The sequence below is a fragment of the Phyllopteryx taeniolatus genome, chromosome 11 (assembly GCF_024500385.1).
Source record: "Phyllopteryx taeniolatus isolate TA_2022b chromosome 11, UOR_Ptae_1.2, whole genome shotgun sequence".
Classification (NCBI taxonomy): Eukaryota; Metazoa; Chordata; class Actinopteri; order Syngnathiformes; family Syngnathidae; genus Phyllopteryx; species Phyllopteryx taeniolatus.
The window spans coordinates 16,035,385-16,055,062 of NC_084512.1; the positions used below are offsets into that span (position 1 = coordinate 16,035,385).

Sequence of the window (19,678 nt, forward strand, 5' to 3'; positions counted from 1 at the left end):
TTTACAGTGCAGTATAATTGGGTTAGGCTACAAGATGGTTCTGCCTTGGCGATATAATTTATTTGATTTAATTACTGTGAAGAAGCCGACACTTGGACATCTCTATCATAAAATCAGCCATGTGGAGAGAATGGAGCCGGCCGTTGTCTTTAGAGAAGGTCATTGGCGGCTCTCTGGGAAAATTATGACGACTATTTTCCACTCTATTAAGCTACTTCACTTAGCACAATTAGCTGCACACACAAAGGTTAAAGACAGAAACCTCCTCCTTCATGACGGAAGAGAGCATGTTCAAGAAAAAAGTGAGACAAAGTAAGCTTGAGTTCCCTTTTTCCCCCCTTACTAATGTTTTAAGTAGGGAAACGCCTATGTAAACTATCCATGGATGTTGTTCTAATTAGACAGCTACACAGGGAACAGAATCTTCTTGAGTTAAGAAACTATCAGGCGATGTCCTTAATCTGAAGTCAGCATCCTCAAGAATAATCAAAAAGGCGTTTAAAATGTATTTATTTATTTATTTTACAAAGTGTCTTTTACAAAGAGATCTCGCAAAATGGCCTCATCTGCAAAGATGGGGTAGAGACATACTGACAATCAAGCATACTGTTCCCTCCCTTATGATCAAAGGCCCGATTGTCGGATGTCTCTTAAAGATTAGCCTGTGGTGGGGGGTGTGTTCAAGAATGATTTTCCGATCCCGATCTGCTCGGAAATCGCTCTGGGCCAACAACCTGAAATGTTTGTTGGACCTATTCAATATTTACGATCGGAAATCCTGATACCATGCGTGTAGTCAACGTCGAGTTTGACCACGGAAGCCTTGATTCAACATCTGGTACAAAAATACAAAACACAGAAGCAATTGCGTGATATCAGGGTGAGAGAAGTGTCAAACATCAGACATCTATCCGTAAGACTCTGCTACGACGCTGATCATACCTCAAAAAGTGGACAATTTGACTTTGTCCCCACTCTGTCTCTGCTGGCCGAAACACTATCAGAAGCACTGACAAGATTTATAACTAAAATTCTAATATTTGTTCAACACAAACACAAATAAAAAAGGATCATACTTGCCAGAATAAGAAAATATGAATGAGGGAGGCACAAAATTAATTAATAACACATTATTGGAAATGCAATGCGTTCAGTACAACAATTCACAAGCAAATGAGTGTGGTAAAATGCTCACACACCACAAACATTTTGCAGAGCTAAACACTTGCAGCTCAAAATGCTGGCATGCGTGCACACCATTGTTTGGATTTCATGACACAAATCTCTGCCATGAACCAGTGAAAACCTGACATACTCCAATGCCAGGTTTTTGTGATGTAAAAATGAGAACAAGATAAATAAATGCAGAAACATTTGCCACCATTAATGTGACCTATAAGCTGTACAACTCAATTAAAAAATATATATATTTTCAAGAGGGGAAGTAAAGATAAACAAATGTGGTCATACAAGTACACACGATAACACATCTTCCCACATTTGGGAGATTTTGCCATGGTCCAATACAACAAAGGTTGAACTTTTGGCCATAATTTTAAAAGACATGTTTGGCGCAAATACAACACTGCTCATCAACAAAAGAACACCATACTTACAGTGAAGCATTGTGGCAGCAGGATCATGCTTTGGGGCTGTTTTTATTTCACTGGAACTGAAGCCTTAGACATGGTGAAGGAAATCATGAACAGTGCAAAATAGCAGTCAGTGGGAGGGCCAAAAAAAATAAATAAAAAAAATAATCAGGAAAAGCCCACTAGAACATCTGAACTTTATTTGGGGTTAGTCAGAGGCACTTGAAATGGTGGCAGGTGTGTGCAGACTTCCACTTCACATGAGCTTGAAAGTTATTAGTTAATTCTGACCACAATCACATCCCAGTTATAAAAGGGTATGCATACGTGTGACCACGATATCTCAGTTGTTTATTTTGAATTCCCCTCTCGAAAAACATTTTTAAAACAATGTTAATTTGTATCGGTTATAGATCACATTAATGCTGGATAAAGTTTCGAAATGATTTATTTGGTGTTGTTTTTTTATATCTATCTATCTACAGTACATTCGGCCCTGCTGAGGTTTCTGATATGTTGGAAGACAATACGAATTACTGCAAATAGTCATGAATAGCTAAACATGTTTAATTCCATTTGCCATTCAGTATTTACATATAAAGGTACAGTACGAAATATTCAGATTCGAGGTAAAGTTCCCTACTGTTCAAGACTTGAGGCACCAAGAATAAATGAAGTCACAGATGATCTCACTAGCAGGTCCAAGTGAAAACTCGGCCCCAGGCGTCACCTGCCAACAGTGTCACATGGCTCCTACACAAAGACACTTTTGTAAATTATGCAACACATTAACACAACATGATAAAGTTCACCGGCTTTCAGTGAGTGGGTGATAATATGTGAATACCTGGACATGGCCAACGCTGTGATAGCCGGATTGTTTTTGCTGCGATGCTGCGACACAGTCCGACTTCTGTTCAGCTCCCGACACATCACCAGACGTCTCTTCCAACGTTTCAGCTGCTGCGAGCCGTTCACTGTAGAAATACCATCGCGGTATGACTTGAACGTTATGTTGATAATCTGTACATGAGCCTCCTCAAGCGTTCAAATTGGTGCTCAATAGGCTGCCAAAGTGTGAAAAATCCCCTAAATATGCATGTTAAATGTTACATAAACAGTAGTCTCAGTGTAATTTGCCCAGCACAATGCTCAAGTGAGGGAAGTGGGGCTGTAACCAATGTATGCCAAATTAGATCTGGGTATTATTGCTTTCTAAATTATACACGCTCACGCACGTCAGCAGATTCACTCATCAGTGTTTACTGCCTCTATGTTTAATAACATTAGAACAACATCCTTCCTGCTAGCCCTAACACTAGCGAGGGATCTGAAAAAGCAAACCGCCTCGCTCGGAGAGCAGCGCTTAAAAAAATAATCATCTCACACTTAAGGATTTATCTAATTAGAGGTGTGTTTTCCTTGTGAAACTAAAATAAAAAAATACTTTTGGTGCAGTTTTCTGCTCGGCCACTCCCTTCTTCTTATCTGTTATAAATAGATCTATATCGGATCGTAAAGCGAGCAGCATTACCGCTTTCTGTCGGCGCCGTTGGGTCTCGCCCTGGGGACACGGGCTCTTCTGGAGGGCCAGTTAATTGTGTGTTGGTGTACTCTGTCCGCCATATCTGCGTGAAAGACACATAACGAGTAGCAAAATCAGACATAATTCAACATAATAGCAAACACACATTTACGCAGCGGGGTGCGTGTACTCTCCATAACTCAAGGTAATAATAAAGTAATAATACCAATAGTGAGCATGTGTGGCATTGGCACACATATTCTCTAGTGGGGGCCTAATTTAAGAGTTTGTAGTTTGATTGCAGCAAGGCAGCATTATGCTTATATTAAACACACACAACCCATATGCTGTTATTATTACCTTGATGGACAGCAGGCTACTACCTGCGAGGCTAACAGCAAAGTAATCCCATGCATCCAAACACCATGGAGTTGTACACCGTGTGTCACTGTGTTCCTGTCGTACGGTATTTACTGTTTTTCATGTAATTGTTTTCCTTACAAATATTTACTTTTCACATAACATTACATTGGTGTTTTGATAGCATACTAATTTATACATCCATCCATTTTATATGTCGCTTGTCATTAGGGTCACAGGTGAGGTGGAGCCTACCGCAGCTGACTGGGCAAGAGGCAGGGTACATACTGGACTGGTCGTCAAGCCTATTGCAGGGGACATTTGAACAAACAATCCTTCACACTCAAATTCACACCTATGAACCTGCCATGGATGTTTCTGGAAAGTGGGATGAAGCCAGAGTACCAGGAAAAAAAACCTACGCAAGCACGGGGTGAACATACTGTACAAACAGCACACTGGAAGGATGTAGCAGAGATTCGAACTCCCGACCTCTGAAATGTGAGACAGACATGCTAAACACTAATCCGCTGCTGCCTATAGTATTCAGACTATTGTCTGCATCCCGTACATCCCAAAAAGAAGACAAAACTATTGATGTAGCACTTTCATAAAAAGATTAGTGCCAAGATATGAGTGAAATTTGTGGCTGTAGTTTGTGCAATTCTTATATTTCATGTTAGTATATGTATTTTTATACAAGCAATATGCGTGAAATTTCTGGCCGTATTTTGTGCAATTCTTATATTTCATTTTACTATATTTATTTTTGTACGAGCAGTTGTCATGTTTGTCTCAAGTTTCTTAAGGTCCTCTAAAAGGCACTGTACATTCTTTTTAAAAATATGACATACATATGATTTCAAAGGCTATTTTTTAATTGTTCTTTTATAACATCTCTTCTATAATACTCACCCGTATGATGCCATCTGCACAGCCGGTGACCACGACATTTCTGGCGTCCCACTCATGTCGCTGTGTGAAGCTGACACAAAGGATGTCAGCCCGAGACTCACAGGAAATATCAGTGCAGGCCAAAAGTTGGCCCTTCATCGTCCACAGGTAAAGCACAGGCCCCGCGCATGATGCAATCTCACCCTTGGACAGAGCAGTGCAGCATTAAACGTCCTTCAGCGCACATATGTACAGATTGCTAACAAAAAAAAAGAGCATATACACCAAGCAGCCTCCCTTCCTCATGCTGTGAAACGAGCCAAAAACAAAAATGACGAGACTCAGGTCAGACTTACCGTGAGGTCATTTATAGCCACTGCACAGATGCTGCTTGTATGTCCCACCAGCTGTGTGACGTAGCTTAGCTCCTCCAGATCCCACAAGATGCACGTGAGATCACGGGAACCGCTCACCACCAAGCTATGGACCTCAGACGCAGCCACGCATGTCACCACTTCAGTGTGACCGTATAGCGGCTGGGGAAAAAATTATATGTATAACAGAGTGTCCAAAAAGATTTTTTACATACTTTCTTTTGTAGTCTCATAAACTAATTTGCTCAAATGATCTGAAATTTGAACGAGATATGAACGTTTAATGTTTTCCTTATTATTTTTTCTGGATGAAGAATGACATTCACTAGCAATGAAAAATGAAAGCATGTGTATTAGAATACGCTAGAACACGGTCAAACAAAAATATGCAGCAAGCCTTTTCAATAAAAATACACCAACTGGAAAGCAGATTTGAACACGGCACAGAAAAATGAAAAGAGGAGGGCAAAAACGGTGGTGGGTATTGAACATTTGTAAAGCTTTGTGAAATCATTTTTTTTGGAACATATAGTCTATTTAATTTCATTCACCTCAGCCAGGTAGTTGACAGGAGGCGCCTATTGGGGCGGGACTTTATTTTTACAAATACATTTTCAGAATAACATTGACAATACTATTACAACGCATGTCAACTGAGACTGCAGCTGAAAATAATGCTGAGAAACGACAACAACCAAGGCAGACTGGACAAAACTAATAAGTCTACCCGAAATATAAACATGGACGCCCACAAAATTGTGGCACGAACACATGGCAGATTCTATTGGAATACTAATGTTTTTTAAAGATGCTGTCGCCACATACAGAGATCATCTTTAATCAGGAAACTTAATTTAACTCACAAACTGCTTACGTGCTTCAGCAGGCGTTGCTGTTTTGGTTAGCAACTGAGTTTGCAAGATCTTATGTTTGTGTGTGAATAATAGTGTTTATGAACTGAGATAATTACAGTTACTACCATTTGTTTTTCCTAATGGGAAAGGGGAGTTGTCTAATTGAGTGTATAATCCACTTGGTGACTAATTGGGGCACAGCATCTATTTGAGGAAATATGGTTCTGGGTGAGTGAGCCTTTCAGCTGAATGAACTGCAACAATTACATAAAAAAATGAAGCGTGTCAGTTTCCCGTGGTCGCTATGTAGTGCATGTAAAAAAACGCAACCAGACTCACCTGTCTGAGTTTCATGTGGGTGACTTTATCCTTGTTGAGTACCACGTCCCACACACAAACCACAGTGCTACTCCCTGCAGTGATGACGGTGGTTGGGTTGGGACAGGCAGCGCACATCGTTGGCCCCCAGGCACATAAACTATCGCACACGGCAAACGTCTTGAGATGGACATGCAAAGAAATGATCATATTGTATTTTTCTTGAGGATTTCATGAACATAACTTTATTTTAACCAGTATACAGTGGATCCCCACTACTCGTGGGGGACTGGGACCTGGCCTGACTGCGAATAGCAAAAATCCATGGATAATTGACGCCCATTACAACTGCATTGAGGGAGAAAAAAACCAAAAACAACAAAACTTTTAACCCAAAAATTCTTATGAGTGCACCAATATACGTTTTCGGGGTTAGCCCCCACCCCCGCACACACATACAAAAAAATGAAAAACAAAAAAGAAAAATAAATTGGATGCCGATGCCGAGTATGCACTGTATTTATACACCATATAACACGTCCCCCAGCATTGGATCTGCATTTGATTCCTTTTCCTTTCACTCATGCACTAAAACAAGTCAATTTCCTCTTGATACAAATTACCTTGTCAGTGGTATAGTTTCCAAAAGTGCAACTGTTGTCAGGGAAACCCCAGTTGAAGAAGCAGCTCAATGAAGGAGACAGGAGGAGTCTGTTTCTCTCTAGGATCACCACTTCTTTTTCCAAACACGCTATTTGACCCACTGGACCTCTCTGCAGTTCTAAAGAATGTCATATGGTATAATGTGACTGTGAGTGGACCACAGGGGAGCAAGAAAATACAGCAATTTTTCCTAAATCTTACTGTAAGTAATGTTTATCTATTAATTAGTCGAAACATTTTAATTTAATTTAATCAACCGAATCTGTTAGTTCAGTATGCTTGTACAGAATGTCAATTCAATAAATCACAGAAAACGGTAGTTGCCAGATTACACCGAGCTTCAAGTGTATGCCTTTAGCCGACGCCAGGATCCTGGTCAGCTACAAAAGTTGCATGTTTGAGTGCGTGTGTGAGAGGGTTGTAATTGTTCCGGTAATTGACCTATCCGTACAGGGACAAATCATTACATCCTGTCACCAGCTCTGCTCAGGAAATCCCCAGAAAGAAGCCAAGTCCCGGCGTTCCTCTTCCTATTCATCTCTATCTGCTTATTGATCAGATCAGACACTCTAAGATTTAATATGAAATGTAATATGCAGGAATCTCTCCCTGAGCATTTGCAGATTCATCTCCTCTTCCTCAGTGGGTCTGTAGGGATATTCAGATTATTAAGTAGAGCTCAGCAAAAGAGTCATCTCCGTGTCGTAGTTGTAACAGATAGCGCCTTCCACCCCGCCGTCCATAGTGTAAATTAAAATATGGATGCTCTCGCACTGTTACAACGATCCCCCGGAGACCAGGTCACATCTTGTATATAATAATTGGCGTCAAATAGTGTGAGATGAAGTAAAGGCGGGGAGCAACAGAAAGTGGTGGCAGATGAAGATGACAATAAGAACATGCTATTATTTTCTGGATTGTAACTATACTCAGTATTGGAATCACTGCTGTCTTTAATCTTTACATGGGATATAGAATGTGACAGAATGCATGTAAAAATAGCTGGATTTTCTTATGCAAATGAGACCATCAATCCACCCATCATTTCAAAACTTTCTTTTTTTAAATAAATGATATAATCACCTCATAGAATTCCAATTGGATTTAGGTCTGGACCAGTACAAAGCTTGAATTTTCTTCTGATGTGGTATTTAGAGCAACTGAAGACAAAGCTAAACTAAAGGTCTGCTTCTAACACAAGGATGGTCAAACATTTTTGCTCATTTGATTTTTCAAATGGACAGATGGGCCCGAAATGTGAGTGTAAAATTAGGTTTTGAGTTTTAATATTATTATTGATAATTAAATAATAATCAATTCTTTCATTTTTTTAAATTTTACTTTATACTTGTTTTTATTTTACTATTTTAATTATTTTATTTACAATAACTACATTAACCCATTATTTGATAAAAAAAAAAAAAAAAAACTAAATAAAATGTTGACTGTTTAAAATGGTTTATTTTACTAATATTTTTTTTATTTTCAATGAATAAATTAAGCAATTATTTAATGACAATGAATAAAAATGAATAATGGAATGTGAGTAAAAAAACGAATGCAAGAAATATTACAGGACAATAATAAATAATAATAATTGATAAATGTAAATGTTCGGTAGCTAGTAAAAGAACGAAGCAGGCTGCATAATTTGCACAGCTGTGCTCCAAGCATACCTCTAAATGGTTGGGCAGTCGTCCTGAGTTTGTCGAGATTGAAGAAAAACGGAGTTGGATGAGGTGGCGATGGCCCCTCTTTCTTTGTACTACCACGAGGTGGATGGGGTTTGGTGAAGAGCTAAGGCAAAAACAAAAGAGATTATGTTTTAATTTAAAGAAAATTGTGGGTGACTAATGTGTTCCTTTTTCTAACCTGTTTGGGAATCTGACCAAAGTTACTGACATATCCCAAAATGGTGCTCTTAATGAGCGGATCCTTAGCATCCTGACGGCCTCTCTTAGCGTAGAAGTAAGGATGGAAGGTGTTGACACTTTCAACAGCAGCGGGGCCTTGTTGTCGGTACCCAAAGATCAGGTCAATCCACAAATGGAGGTGTGAACTCACGTAGTCACTTTCCAAGGCCTGTTATAAACAACACAAGCTATTGTTACTAAACACTACACTGGCATGCAGCGCTTCTTTATAAGACTGAGGCCAAAGTCATCAGTCAAACTTTTAATATCAGACTTTAGCACCACTTGTTTTAGAATGCACAAGCAATCAAAAAAAAAAAAAAAAGTACACTATGATTTTCTCGAAAGGTCCATTTAGAAGTCATATGTGGCATAGTTATGAGCTTACCACCGTGGCATTAAAGAAAGTTTTGTGCAGAATTAGCCATAGTTTGGTTTTGAAGAATTAATAAGGAAAAATAGGTCATAATGACCTGCAGCAATCTTGCAAATATTAATAATTCCACCCTGGAATAACAAAAAAAAAAACTCATAATGAGGATATATTGTCCTTATTTAATTTATGAATGGCAGAAAATCAATCTTCAAAAGTTACTAATTATATGAACATTGTTCAGTAGATTGTGGCACGATAACAGTTCAAATGCCCCCAGGATGGATGGAAGAAGGGAAAGTCAAGACAAAATGAACAAAGAGCAGTGATCCAGCTGAGAACGCGGAGGGAGCCTGCAGACATGATGCATTGTGGGAAGAAAAGGCCTGCCTTGGGTTGTGCTGAATAGGCTTGTTGTCTGCTGATACGTTGCATTGAAAAGCAAGAAGAGGCCATTATATGACAAATGAGAATAATACAGTGCATGTGTTAAAAAAACAAAACTGTGTGTAACCAACACTATCACCTTGTTCCATATTTTCAAAACACCATGTTGTCTGTTTACACCAGTTATGAAACGCATTAATAGGTCTTGTGGGAAAAGTCCTCATAAGGTAATGAAGTAGTAGTGTCCAAAAGTGAGGCGGTGAGGTCACTGACCTCACGCTGGATTCTAATGAACTCCTGAGGGTCATCTTTGGCCCATGCCGGTAGCTCCACGTCTCCCAGAGCAGTTCCGTCTGCCATGCAGCCTAAAGACGGTGCAGAGGAAGACAGCTTGTCAACAAAATAGTGTTACCAAACAATATCGCATTTTAACGTTTTGCAAATGTTTATCTATGCGTGAGAACACACGGATCACCTGTTCACTTTATGAATTATCCATCCATCCATTTTCTGTACCGCTCATTCTCACAAGGGTCGCAGGCGTGCTGGAGCCTATCCCAGCTATCTTCGGGCGGGAGGAGGGGTACACCCTCAACTGGTCGCCAGCCAATCGCAGGGCACATATAAACAAACAACCATTCACACCTACGGGCAATATAGAGTCTTCAATCAACCTACCATGTATGCTTTTGGGATGTAGGAGGAAACCGGAGTGCCCGGAGAAAACCCACGCAGGCTCAGCGAGAACATGCAAACTCGACACAGGCGAGGCCGGGATTTGAATCCCGGTCCTCAGAACTGCGAGGCAGATGTGCTAACCAGTCTCCCACCAATCCACCAGTTTATGAATTAAACATGGTATATTGTAAGACGATAAGACCAAAGTTATCAAACTGTTGCAAATACCTGCAGTTTAAATACATTCCCTGTGTATTTAAAACAAGAAGTGATGACCAAAACTATTGTGTATAACAACAAGACGGCTGCTGTTGATATATCTATCCATTTTTCTATAGTCCTGATCCGGGACCAGTCGCCAGTCAATCACAGGCCAAACTGAAAAACATTCATTCACACTGACATTCGGAGCTGAGATCTGAAACTCAAACCTCAGAACTGTGAGGCAGACTGCTGTTGATCACTTATTAAAAACACATCACTAAAAGCCATGTCTCATGTTCTTAAGAAACAAGGCTGAGTCTTGTTTTTTTTTAGTAGAGCTTGTGCGATAATGGCGGACCAGAGCATTACGAATGTTTTAAAACTGCAGACTAGGCAAAAAAAAAAGTTTTTGAATTTAAACTAATTTGAGGACAGTTCTTAAACAGAAGAGACAGAACATATGGATGGATGAAGGAGGGTATGGAATATAGTGATCGGATGAGGTTAATTCCATGTATATACAGCACATCTGCTTTCGAAAGCGCTTATCCTGTTTATGGTCGCGCGGAGCTGGAGCCTATCTCAGCTGACTTGGGCCAAAGGCTCCCCACACCCAGGACTGGTCACCCCGTCCATAAGTCACAGTGTCGTTTGAATAAAAAAGGGATAGAGTTCTGGAGCCTGACCCAGCTGCATGTGGTTGGAGTTGATCAGGAAGTCCGGCAGGTAGAAAAATTCTGGAATCAGCTCTCTGACGTCGCTCATATTATCTTGCGAGGCAGACTCCCACTCCTTGTTTACACTATAAAACATCCGCTCTGGGATATCAAATCCTCCCTACAAGAAGACGGATAAAGTGAAAAACTCATGTCATGTTCCATTAATACAGTAGTCTGAGAAAAAAAGCACACTGCAGACAAAGGAAGCTTTTCATCCTTCCATAAATTCCTGTAATCTGTGAGGAAAGTCTCATGAGAAGGAATGTAATTTAGAATAAAACAATTATAGAAATGAATGAAAATAGCCTATATATTGATAAATCGGGTTAGAGATGTAAATCCGGTTATGGATATTACAACACGAGTGTTGTTCGCCTCAGTAGACAAAAAGACACAGTAATTCACCAGACTAACATCTTTATTGCTTTATTCTGACTATCAAATATGCATGCCTTTTCATTATAATCAATTGGACGCCGTATTGGAAATTTGCAACATCGATGGCTATCTGTATGGGCTGCTTTTAGATGCCTCCTGCAATTATTTGCATATATATTGAAATCTCGACATAATTTGTTTTCAAACCAAGAAAAGACCCCAACCAAGAACAGATGCCACGGGAACCTCTGAACAGTTATTTATTTAATTTCTCAAAATGTATTTTTTTAATGAAAAGTTCCATGCATGTAGGTGAACTGCAGACTTTGTTTGCACAAGTCTGTTTGTAGTGAAAAATCAGCAACTATTAATTTTTAAATGTATTTAATTTTAATTTGTATTCATTAGAGCAACCTTATTTGAATTGTAATCATTCTCATCACTAATAAAGAGCCTTTCCATAACTTGAGAAATCTTGTCACATTGCTGTGTGGCAGCTTCTTTCAATTTCAGACGTTTTTACATTTATATAAATTATGAGGCAAATTAATGAATTGGATGATGAACAACTCATTTAATCAAAGCTGAAAGTCACCTAATTCTATAATTTTCCCATAAGATTGACTCCAATAAGTACAGTTCGTGCTCACAACTTATTTTACCTGCAGTGTCTGAAAGGTATGAGAAAAAGGCTCCATGCGAACAAGGAAAGAGGCTACGATGATGGCTGAGGAATAGTGGGTACAGTAGTGGCATCGTACTGACAAACCTCCTAAAAGAATTTCAAAAGAAGACAGGGCATGTTGAATACAAAGTATAGTACACTGCAAATGTGAGAAGAATGGAAAGGAAGCTGGAAAGATACCTTCACACTCACTGTTCTCTACTTCGTCATATCTCTGGATGAACATCTGCTTTCTTATCTCCGTCTGAGCACCCATTGGCTTCGAAAGATCTCGGAATGATGCGGGATCTGACAGGTCCAGTGTCTGGTACATATGTACTTTGGATAAAAATGCAAGCATGCCGCCATGCAATTCTAAAAAAAAAACTGTAGAGGAACTGAAAACCCCAAAAAATTTAACCCACAAATGCTCATATTATAGCAATAAACATCTGTTCAATCATTTCATCTTATTACACAGTTTGTGTGGCCGTTAATAGATAAAGTGGTCCCTGATATGGTCTAGAGCAGTGATTCTCAAAGTGAGGTACGAGTACCACTAGTCGTACGCAGGCTTCCTCTCGTGGTGTGCAAAAGATTCACTGACTCAAATGTTCAAACTGCGCATAATGTTGCAGTGGCTTCAACATTTTTTAATGCAGTATAACAGTTCAGTTACATTTAACTTTTTAAGTAGAATGCATTTAATCATTTGGAAAGGTTTGTTTTCAAACATTTAAGTAATTTTTAACTTTTACCTGCAATACATAAGAAATTAATCATTCAAGTTTTTATTTATTTTCCCAGTATTTATTTTTCCTACATTTAGGCACAAGGTTGATGCGCTAACTCTGCATAATGCTACAGTGGCTAAAGAAAATATTAAATAGACTTTCTAGGAATAAAACCTCAGCCATATTGTTGATGAACACTTGGGCCTACTACGCAACTGTATGTTGGTCATTATGCTGGTACTTGGAGAGCTTACGTTTTTAGTGGGTGAAAATGTTTTGAGAACCACTAGTCGACATTAGAAACTGTTGTACCTCTGACTTGTAGTCAGCTAGGACCCAGGGGAATACAGGATACTGCATGAGGTCATTGTATGTCCTCCCAGCAAGAGTATTCAAATGCATCAAGTACTCAAAGTTACTGATCTCGCCTTTCTGCAAGAAGAAGAAAATGTACACAAAGGAGATGACCACTTTATCAAGCATTGTTCAAATTCAGATAAGAAAAAAAGTTGGCATGTGTGGAAAATAACATTACTCTTGACTTAGTGTTGATGGTATTAGGACAGTAATTATGCATCCCATTTAAAAGATTGTAAGAGACAGGACAACATTTAAACCTAAAATGCTTATTTTCCCATTTTGATTGACTGCATTTGAACTTCAGCTTTTCTGATGATACAGATACTGCTTACAAATAAATCTGCCGCACAAACAAGTGACTAAAAATACAACGGATCATCATCTGAGTCATACCTGCCATTTAACAAGGGTTGCCTTCTCAACCACGGGAGTTTTCCTGGTACACAAGAAAACAAATAACTTGTGTTAACACCAGAGTTTAAACATTTCTTACCACCTACTTGTTGCCAAGCAACTCGTGATGAAATGTAACACAGAAGAAGTGAGCACACTTGAGTGATTTTAGGATTTGTGTTTAGTAGACAGCAGCAGTAAGTTTTCCATTATATACTAAGTTAACCGCTCCATCTGTTTATAGTTTTATACTGTTTATTACCAACCCGTTTCTCTCATTCTCCTGTGGTAAGTCACTTCCCCTACAGAGCTTCAGAAGTAGTAGTAGCACTTTTAATATTGGCAGTAGTCAAATTAGTAGGTAACTTATTACTAAATGTTTAATATTTATTTTTTTAGCTTTCAGATCCTCAAAGCAGAGTGCCTGTTTCTCCTGTTAACCAACTGGTCGAGGCAGATGGCTACAGTGTTTTTGATCTGTTCCAGGTTTCATCAGAGAGTTTTCTCCCAGCCTCATTTATCAAGTGTTTGTTAATGACGCTTTTGTGGTTCACACAAAAAAAAAAAAAAAAAGTGCATTGAGATCACTTTTATTGTGATGAATCAATAAACATAAAAAAAAAATTCTGATCAAATATGACGAGCTATTTGGAACAATATATTTTGGATGATTGTAACTAGCAAACACATTTATAACTACACTTTTTTCCCCTCCATTAACTTTAAAACTTACTATACTGTACTTAATTGAAAATACACTCCAATTATGTTGTCGAAGGAGTGCGGGATGACTCAAAACATAATTATTATTTTTTAAATGCTCTAACCAAGGAGGACATATTTACATGCATCTTCCATCTATAGTTTTGATATTTGGATTTTTTTTTCTTTTTAATGAAGGCTAAAGTTATCTTTCCCATCAATGTTTTGACAAATCCACAGACTGATATCACAAACACTTTAAAATTCTTACAAACCCCTATCGTTTTAAATAAATAATTATTAACAATAACATGGCGACACGATGGGCGAGTGTTTAGCACATCCACCTCACGGTTCTGATTTTGTCGTTCAATCGGGAGTCCTTAGCTGAGGCTCGTGCACTTTGTGTTGTTGTTATGCGTCAGAAAGCGACCATCATCTCATGCATGGCGTCAAACGGCGGATAAATGCAGAGTTGTGTGTTCAACTTCAGAAGTTGTGTTGTTAACTCAGCCGGTTAATACGACTCAGTAGAAATGTGGGACCGAGATAATTGGTTTTAGTTAGTGAACTCGCATTTGAACGGATGCTAGCAGTAAAAACTCCGCTAACATGTCAAGTCAGGTAGAGCGCCGGAGAACTCAGCGGCGTTTGTCACGTTCTGTTTGGCGTCATCGCTTTCGGCGACGCCAGTTTGATGACGTCGCTCGTAAACTGTCTGTGGATTGGAATTCATACTCGAACATGCCATGCGGTGTCGGAGATTTGCACGAACGGCGTCACTGCACTTTCGAACTTCTGTCACGCCACCAATTCCAACGTCTGTGGATGTAACCAGAAAATGTCGTGACATATGAAACCGTTTGTTTGTTTTTTATTTATTTATTTTTTCTTTCTTTCTTTTTTTTTTTTTTAAACCAAATTGCTGCCATGAACTCCAGGCGAAGAAAGAAGGCAAAAGAAGTCGATGCCAGATCGCACAGATGGGTGGGCGGGTTGCGTGATTGACAGGCGTAAGAAACATTATTTTGCTTCCGAAAAGCAACTGCAGATTGACTATAAACGGCGCAGCGTGGTACTGCAAGGCGCTACAATTCAATACTTCAATGCAGTGGCATTGATATTACAGGATGGGCTACATTTAATTGCTTAGTGTTAAATTAGATTAGACATTTCGTTAAAGGACCATATATGTTGAAGTGATTGATCACTGACAGTTTTTACATTACTTCCGAACTGATAGTTAATCTACGAGAGCATGCATATCTATGCCAGATTGTAATGAACATTTCATAAAGTAATTTACTCGCAGAACACTATCTATCCGAGTTGTTTAATTTAAATTAGGAGCGCATTCATTTGCTCCTGAAATCTGCTTCCCCCTCTCTGTGGGCCAGTATCATGACAATACAGTCCTACTGCCAAGGACCCCATGTTGCTAAGTAACAATGCCAAACAAGAGGAAACTTGCATTTGCAGTGTGCAGGAAAGGAAACATTGCATTCCTGAGCTTTCCTCTCAACTTTGAGGATTACGATCAGTGTCACCAGGTATTAATTCAGTTCATCGTCTGCATGCTGGCAACTAGTTTGTTGCTATGCCCTAACCTGTTTCTTTATTGGGACAGGGGCTGGTGGACTTTTAAAACTGAAGACAATCATCACTTTGTTAAGTCAGAACTGGAAACACAAGAATATGGTGAGTAAATAGATTCATTTATGTTGAAAATAGTCAAGAATAATGGATACGGTTCTAAGTCCTCACTTCATCCACTAACCCAAGAACAAATTATTTTGTAAGCCTACACCAAATCAGTCATTGACTTTGGTTGTGTTGTGTGTTATCTAATTGCAGGCAATAATTTCATGCAATAGTTTTCTATAGGAGGTAATAATAGAACAAGCACAAGTGGATAGCCCCTCTCATCCTGAGGATGATGAATGAGGCGAGAGAGGGCCTTGGGGTGTAACACAGACAAAAACACACGCACACCTTGCTCCCTCAGTTGGGAAGGGGGAAGAGCCAAGCCTTCATCACACTCCAAGCACCCCTTAACTATCATTTATCAAAGTCCTGATTTGACTCTTCACTCATGTATATCCACTTTTGTACAGTCATGTACAAGTCATGTATGCCATTACACTTGGCATGCCCTAAGGACCCCAAAGAAACACACACACGCACACACTTTATTTCCTGGCCAAACAACACACTCTGTGATAGAGCATCAGCACTCATTTGTTTTTGTTGCATTACCCAATGTCGCCTGAATGCTATTGTTCCCCAGCATTAGCCTTAATTAGAGAGTCGTGCTCTTAAATACCCCCTTGGGCAACACCGGATGAGCACGCACTAGTTCAAACATAACACTGCCTTGGCACACACACACACACAGACACACACAAGCTCTTAATTCCTCAGAGAGAATGCTTTTCCCATTGCCCCTGGCTATACATGAGGCTTATTTTGTGTGTGAATAAATCACAAGCCTTGCGCAATCACTCACATAAACACACATTGCAAATTTATTTACTATAAATGGTCACATGAGCCTGAAAATGTGAGATAAATCATGTGGTTACTTCCTGTGTGTGTCGCAGCACCATGACCAAAAGGAAAGGAAACACAGGGACGAAGGTGACACTCAAGGATGCCAAGAAGGCCATACGGATGAAACCCGACGGGTGGCGCCGGCTCACACTGAGCAACATGGGCATAACCATCTTCCCGCAGTGTATCCTCAAACTGACTAACATGGATGAGTTGGATCTCAGCCGCAACCAGATACAAAAAATCCCAGAGGGCATTGGGAAGTTGTCATCGCTCAGGTGGCTGGATCTGCACAGTAACAAGCTAGAGTCCGTGCCCGAGTCCATCGGTAAACTGGTGGGCCTGACCTACCTCAACCTCTGTAACAATCGTCTCACCTCGTCAGGTTTGCCGGCTACGCTGGCTTCCCTTACCAACCTGACGAGTCTAAATCTGGGGTTGAACAAGCTGGATGCCCTGCTTCCCACTATGGTCCCTCTGGAGAGCCTCCAAGAGTTAGGCCTGTTTGATAACCTCTTCACCCGCCTGCCAGACTTTGTGAAAGCCCTACGCAATCTGACTAAAGTGAACATAAAACGAAACCCCTTGTTGAAAGTTAAGGAGGCCGGCGAGGAGATGGAAACTGAAAAGTCAGACGAGGAGGATGGTGTGTACCTCGTCCATGAGAGTAGACTGTGTAGTACATGCCTTAAAATATGTAAAGACCCAGGAGGAAGGCATTTGAGAGGAGATTGTATGAGGGACATGTTTGAGGACAAAAGGTGTTATTCGGGACTGGTAACACCGAACTCAGTGGCTGCGGTCAATCAGGATTTGTGGAGAGTTAAGAAACTAGAACACTATCAGTCGTTCGAAAGCAATATTTGATATGTTTTGATGCATATCACACTTCAACTCATTATACAACAACAATGAAAACATTTGCTCCTTCAGTAAACTGCTGTTTGTTGACTTGACTACCTGGCATTAGCGATGACATCCGCAACACCTCTGCCTTTTAATGATGACACCACCTTGCACAACCTACAAGACAGATTTCAGGTCACGGTAACGTCAATGTCAATAGTTTTTACGTCCATCATTCAGACGAGCCTTTTTACCTTTTATATGCAGAGACATGGTCTTTATTTATGAACACCAAGAAGGCTGAGTGGCCATTTTTCATGAAGACCTCAATGGCATTGTCCTAAGAAAGAGATCAGTGTTTTCCTTACTGTAACATCACCAGGTTCTAATTTTAAATGCATTGCAACTTCTACAACTATGACAGCAGATACAATCTTTTCATATTAAACAATTTATCTAACCTCAACATCTGAAGTTGTTTCCCAAACTTTCAGCTCACCCAAATAAGAAATCTGGCTAATCATTGCCTGAGCTTTTTGTGTGTCCTAGTACTATGCTTACACTTACTACCATGCTTAATCCAACTGTTACACCTACAGTAGGTTGGGAATTAAAAGGTTGCTAAAATGTGCATGGGCACAACATAGTGTGGGTTGACCAATTTAATTAAAAGACCAAGCCACACATCGTCCACCACAAAAAAAGGCTACAAATCTTTCGGAATAAATGAAGAGTTAAAACTGTGAACGCGGTGCAGGCACACACATACAGAGCATCAATACAAAGTGAGTTGCAAAAGGGAAAATCTGTGGTCAACAAGAGCGCATTGTACCTTGCAGAGTGTACAAAACGGTACTTGGATCCTTCCCTAGTAGCCTAAATACCAAACCTGTTTTTAGTGTACATTTATATATTTAATGTGGAACAATACTAACAAAACAATCGGAAGGGAGGATAACAAGTGTCTCCTTATTTACTTGTATCTGGCTGTTGGCCACTGTACTGAAATACATTTTATTGGTGAATGGACTGAGATCAGCAAGAAAATAGACTACTGCAGCAAAGTGGAGATAGTGGATTATAATATGGCATCATCAGGGTAAGACAATGTCTGCATGCTTATCATTTTTTGATGAATCTGCTCCACCAGTGGTGGTTTATGTCATAATTATGTACAGTATATGCTTTGCAAAAGGTTGTTCGTGTCGGATCGTTTTCAAACTAAACTGTAAACATACTTTTTCATTTCAGGAATAATGAAATCAAAATATCAATAAATGCACTCATTGCTCTTGTAATCACTGCGGAATGTTTAACCTCTAATAAGAACCGCATAAATCGGGCCTCCTTGATGTCCTCATAGAGCCAGTGTCTGCAGCTTGGTGTTGACTCCTTACTCAGCATGCTGGAAATGAAGGAATCCCTTACACTAGAGAAAGAATTGTGAGGATGAGTAAGGCTGAAACAACTGGGTATGTGTTGTTGCGTAACTAACAAGTACAAAACACACAGTCGTACCTGCTGGGCTGGTGCTTCCTGCAGCAAACGTCTCCAGACGGACTCAGAGTGAATCCTTCACACAAGAGCAGACTCTCTTTGGCAAACAGCAGCAGCCCCTCAGTCACTTTGAGGCCGCTCACCATCACAACACACATCTTTGCTTTGACCTAAGAAAGAGATTCATTTCAGGTCCTTGCGATGTGCACAATTCATATCCAGCCAACATGTGATTGATCATTTTAATCACATATTCTAATCATTATTAAGAAGACACCATTGAATACTTCATTATAGGAGCTGATTGATGGGGAGGAGAAGGCCTGGTCCCTTTTCCAGCACCTCCATTCAACATCAAAAGGACCCACATGCTCTTTTCAGGGCTGGCTGGAGCTAATGCTAACTGCACAGTGTTAATGTGTGTAATTCTATTGTCTCTCCCCTCATTTCACAGTGAGTGTGCACACCTGGTTGCCCCCTGTGTTGGCCCCTCTGGGACACAGAGCCCAAAAACCATATGGGGCCCCAACACAGCCGCAGGGCCCCACAATTTATACTAATCAAATCAGACTCCCTACCCCCAGACATAAGAGTCACACTTGTGAAGGAGGAGGAAGTCTTACCTCACCATTATTAGGAGAATTAATCACTGTCACATACACAATAGGAAACCTGCTAAACGATCAGTACCTCTTGTCTG

At 40.0% G+C, this 19,678-nt stretch overlaps 2 protein-coding genes across 6 annotated transcripts in view; one reads left to right on the top strand and one right to left on the bottom strand.

The window, feature by feature from the left end:
• Positions 1 to 2,137: 2,137 nt before the first annotated feature.
• Positions 2,138 to 19,678, bottom strand: part of wdfy4 (WDFY family member 4) — a 54,330-nt gene continuing 36,789 nt past the window's right edge. For all 5 annotated transcript variants that reach the window (XM_061789239.1, XM_061789234.1, XM_061789235.1 and 2 more), the window contains 19 exons: positions 19,000 to 19,148; positions 18,799 to 18,910; positions 17,736 to 17,821; positions 17,596 to 17,658; positions 13,384 to 13,426; positions 12,943 to 13,062; positions 12,098 to 12,221; positions 11,895 to 12,004; positions 10,822 to 10,972; positions 9,527 to 9,618; positions 8,453 to 8,662; positions 8,257 to 8,377; positions 6,541 to 6,698; positions 5,939 to 6,097; positions 4,728 to 4,907; positions 4,393 to 4,575; positions 3,127 to 3,220; positions 2,440 to 2,569; positions 2,138 to 2,345 (listed from right to left, as the gene is read on the bottom strand). In XM_061789239.1, coding sequence (XP_061645223.1) covers positions 2,285 to 2,345; positions 2,440 to 2,569; positions 3,127 to 3,220; positions 4,393 to 4,575; positions 4,728 to 4,907; positions 5,939 to 6,097; positions 6,541 to 6,698; positions 8,257 to 8,377; positions 8,453 to 8,662; positions 9,527 to 9,618; positions 10,822 to 10,972; positions 11,895 to 12,004; positions 12,098 to 12,221; positions 12,943 to 13,062; positions 13,384 to 13,426; positions 17,596 to 17,658; positions 17,736 to 17,821; positions 18,799 to 18,910; positions 19,000 to 19,148 — 2,346 coding nt within the window. In that variant the 3' untranslated portion in view covers positions 2,138 to 2,284. The remainder of the gene's footprint in view (positions 2,346 to 2,439; positions 2,570 to 3,126; positions 3,221 to 4,392; positions 4,576 to 4,727; positions 4,908 to 5,938; positions 6,098 to 6,540; positions 6,699 to 8,256; positions 8,378 to 8,452; positions 8,663 to 9,526; positions 9,619 to 10,821; positions 10,973 to 11,894; positions 12,005 to 12,097; positions 12,222 to 12,942; positions 13,063 to 13,383; positions 13,427 to 17,595; positions 17,659 to 17,735; positions 17,822 to 18,798; positions 18,911 to 18,999; positions 19,149 to 19,678) is intronic.
• On the top strand, positions 16,675 to 17,682 carry lrrc18a (leucine rich repeat containing 18a). Its single transcript, XM_061789241.1, has one exon. The coding sequence runs from the start codon at positions 16,690 to 16,692 to the stop codon at positions 17,500 to 17,502; it is 813 nt and encodes a 270-aa protein (XP_061645225.1). The 5' UTR covers positions 16,675 to 16,689; the 3' UTR covers positions 17,503 to 17,682.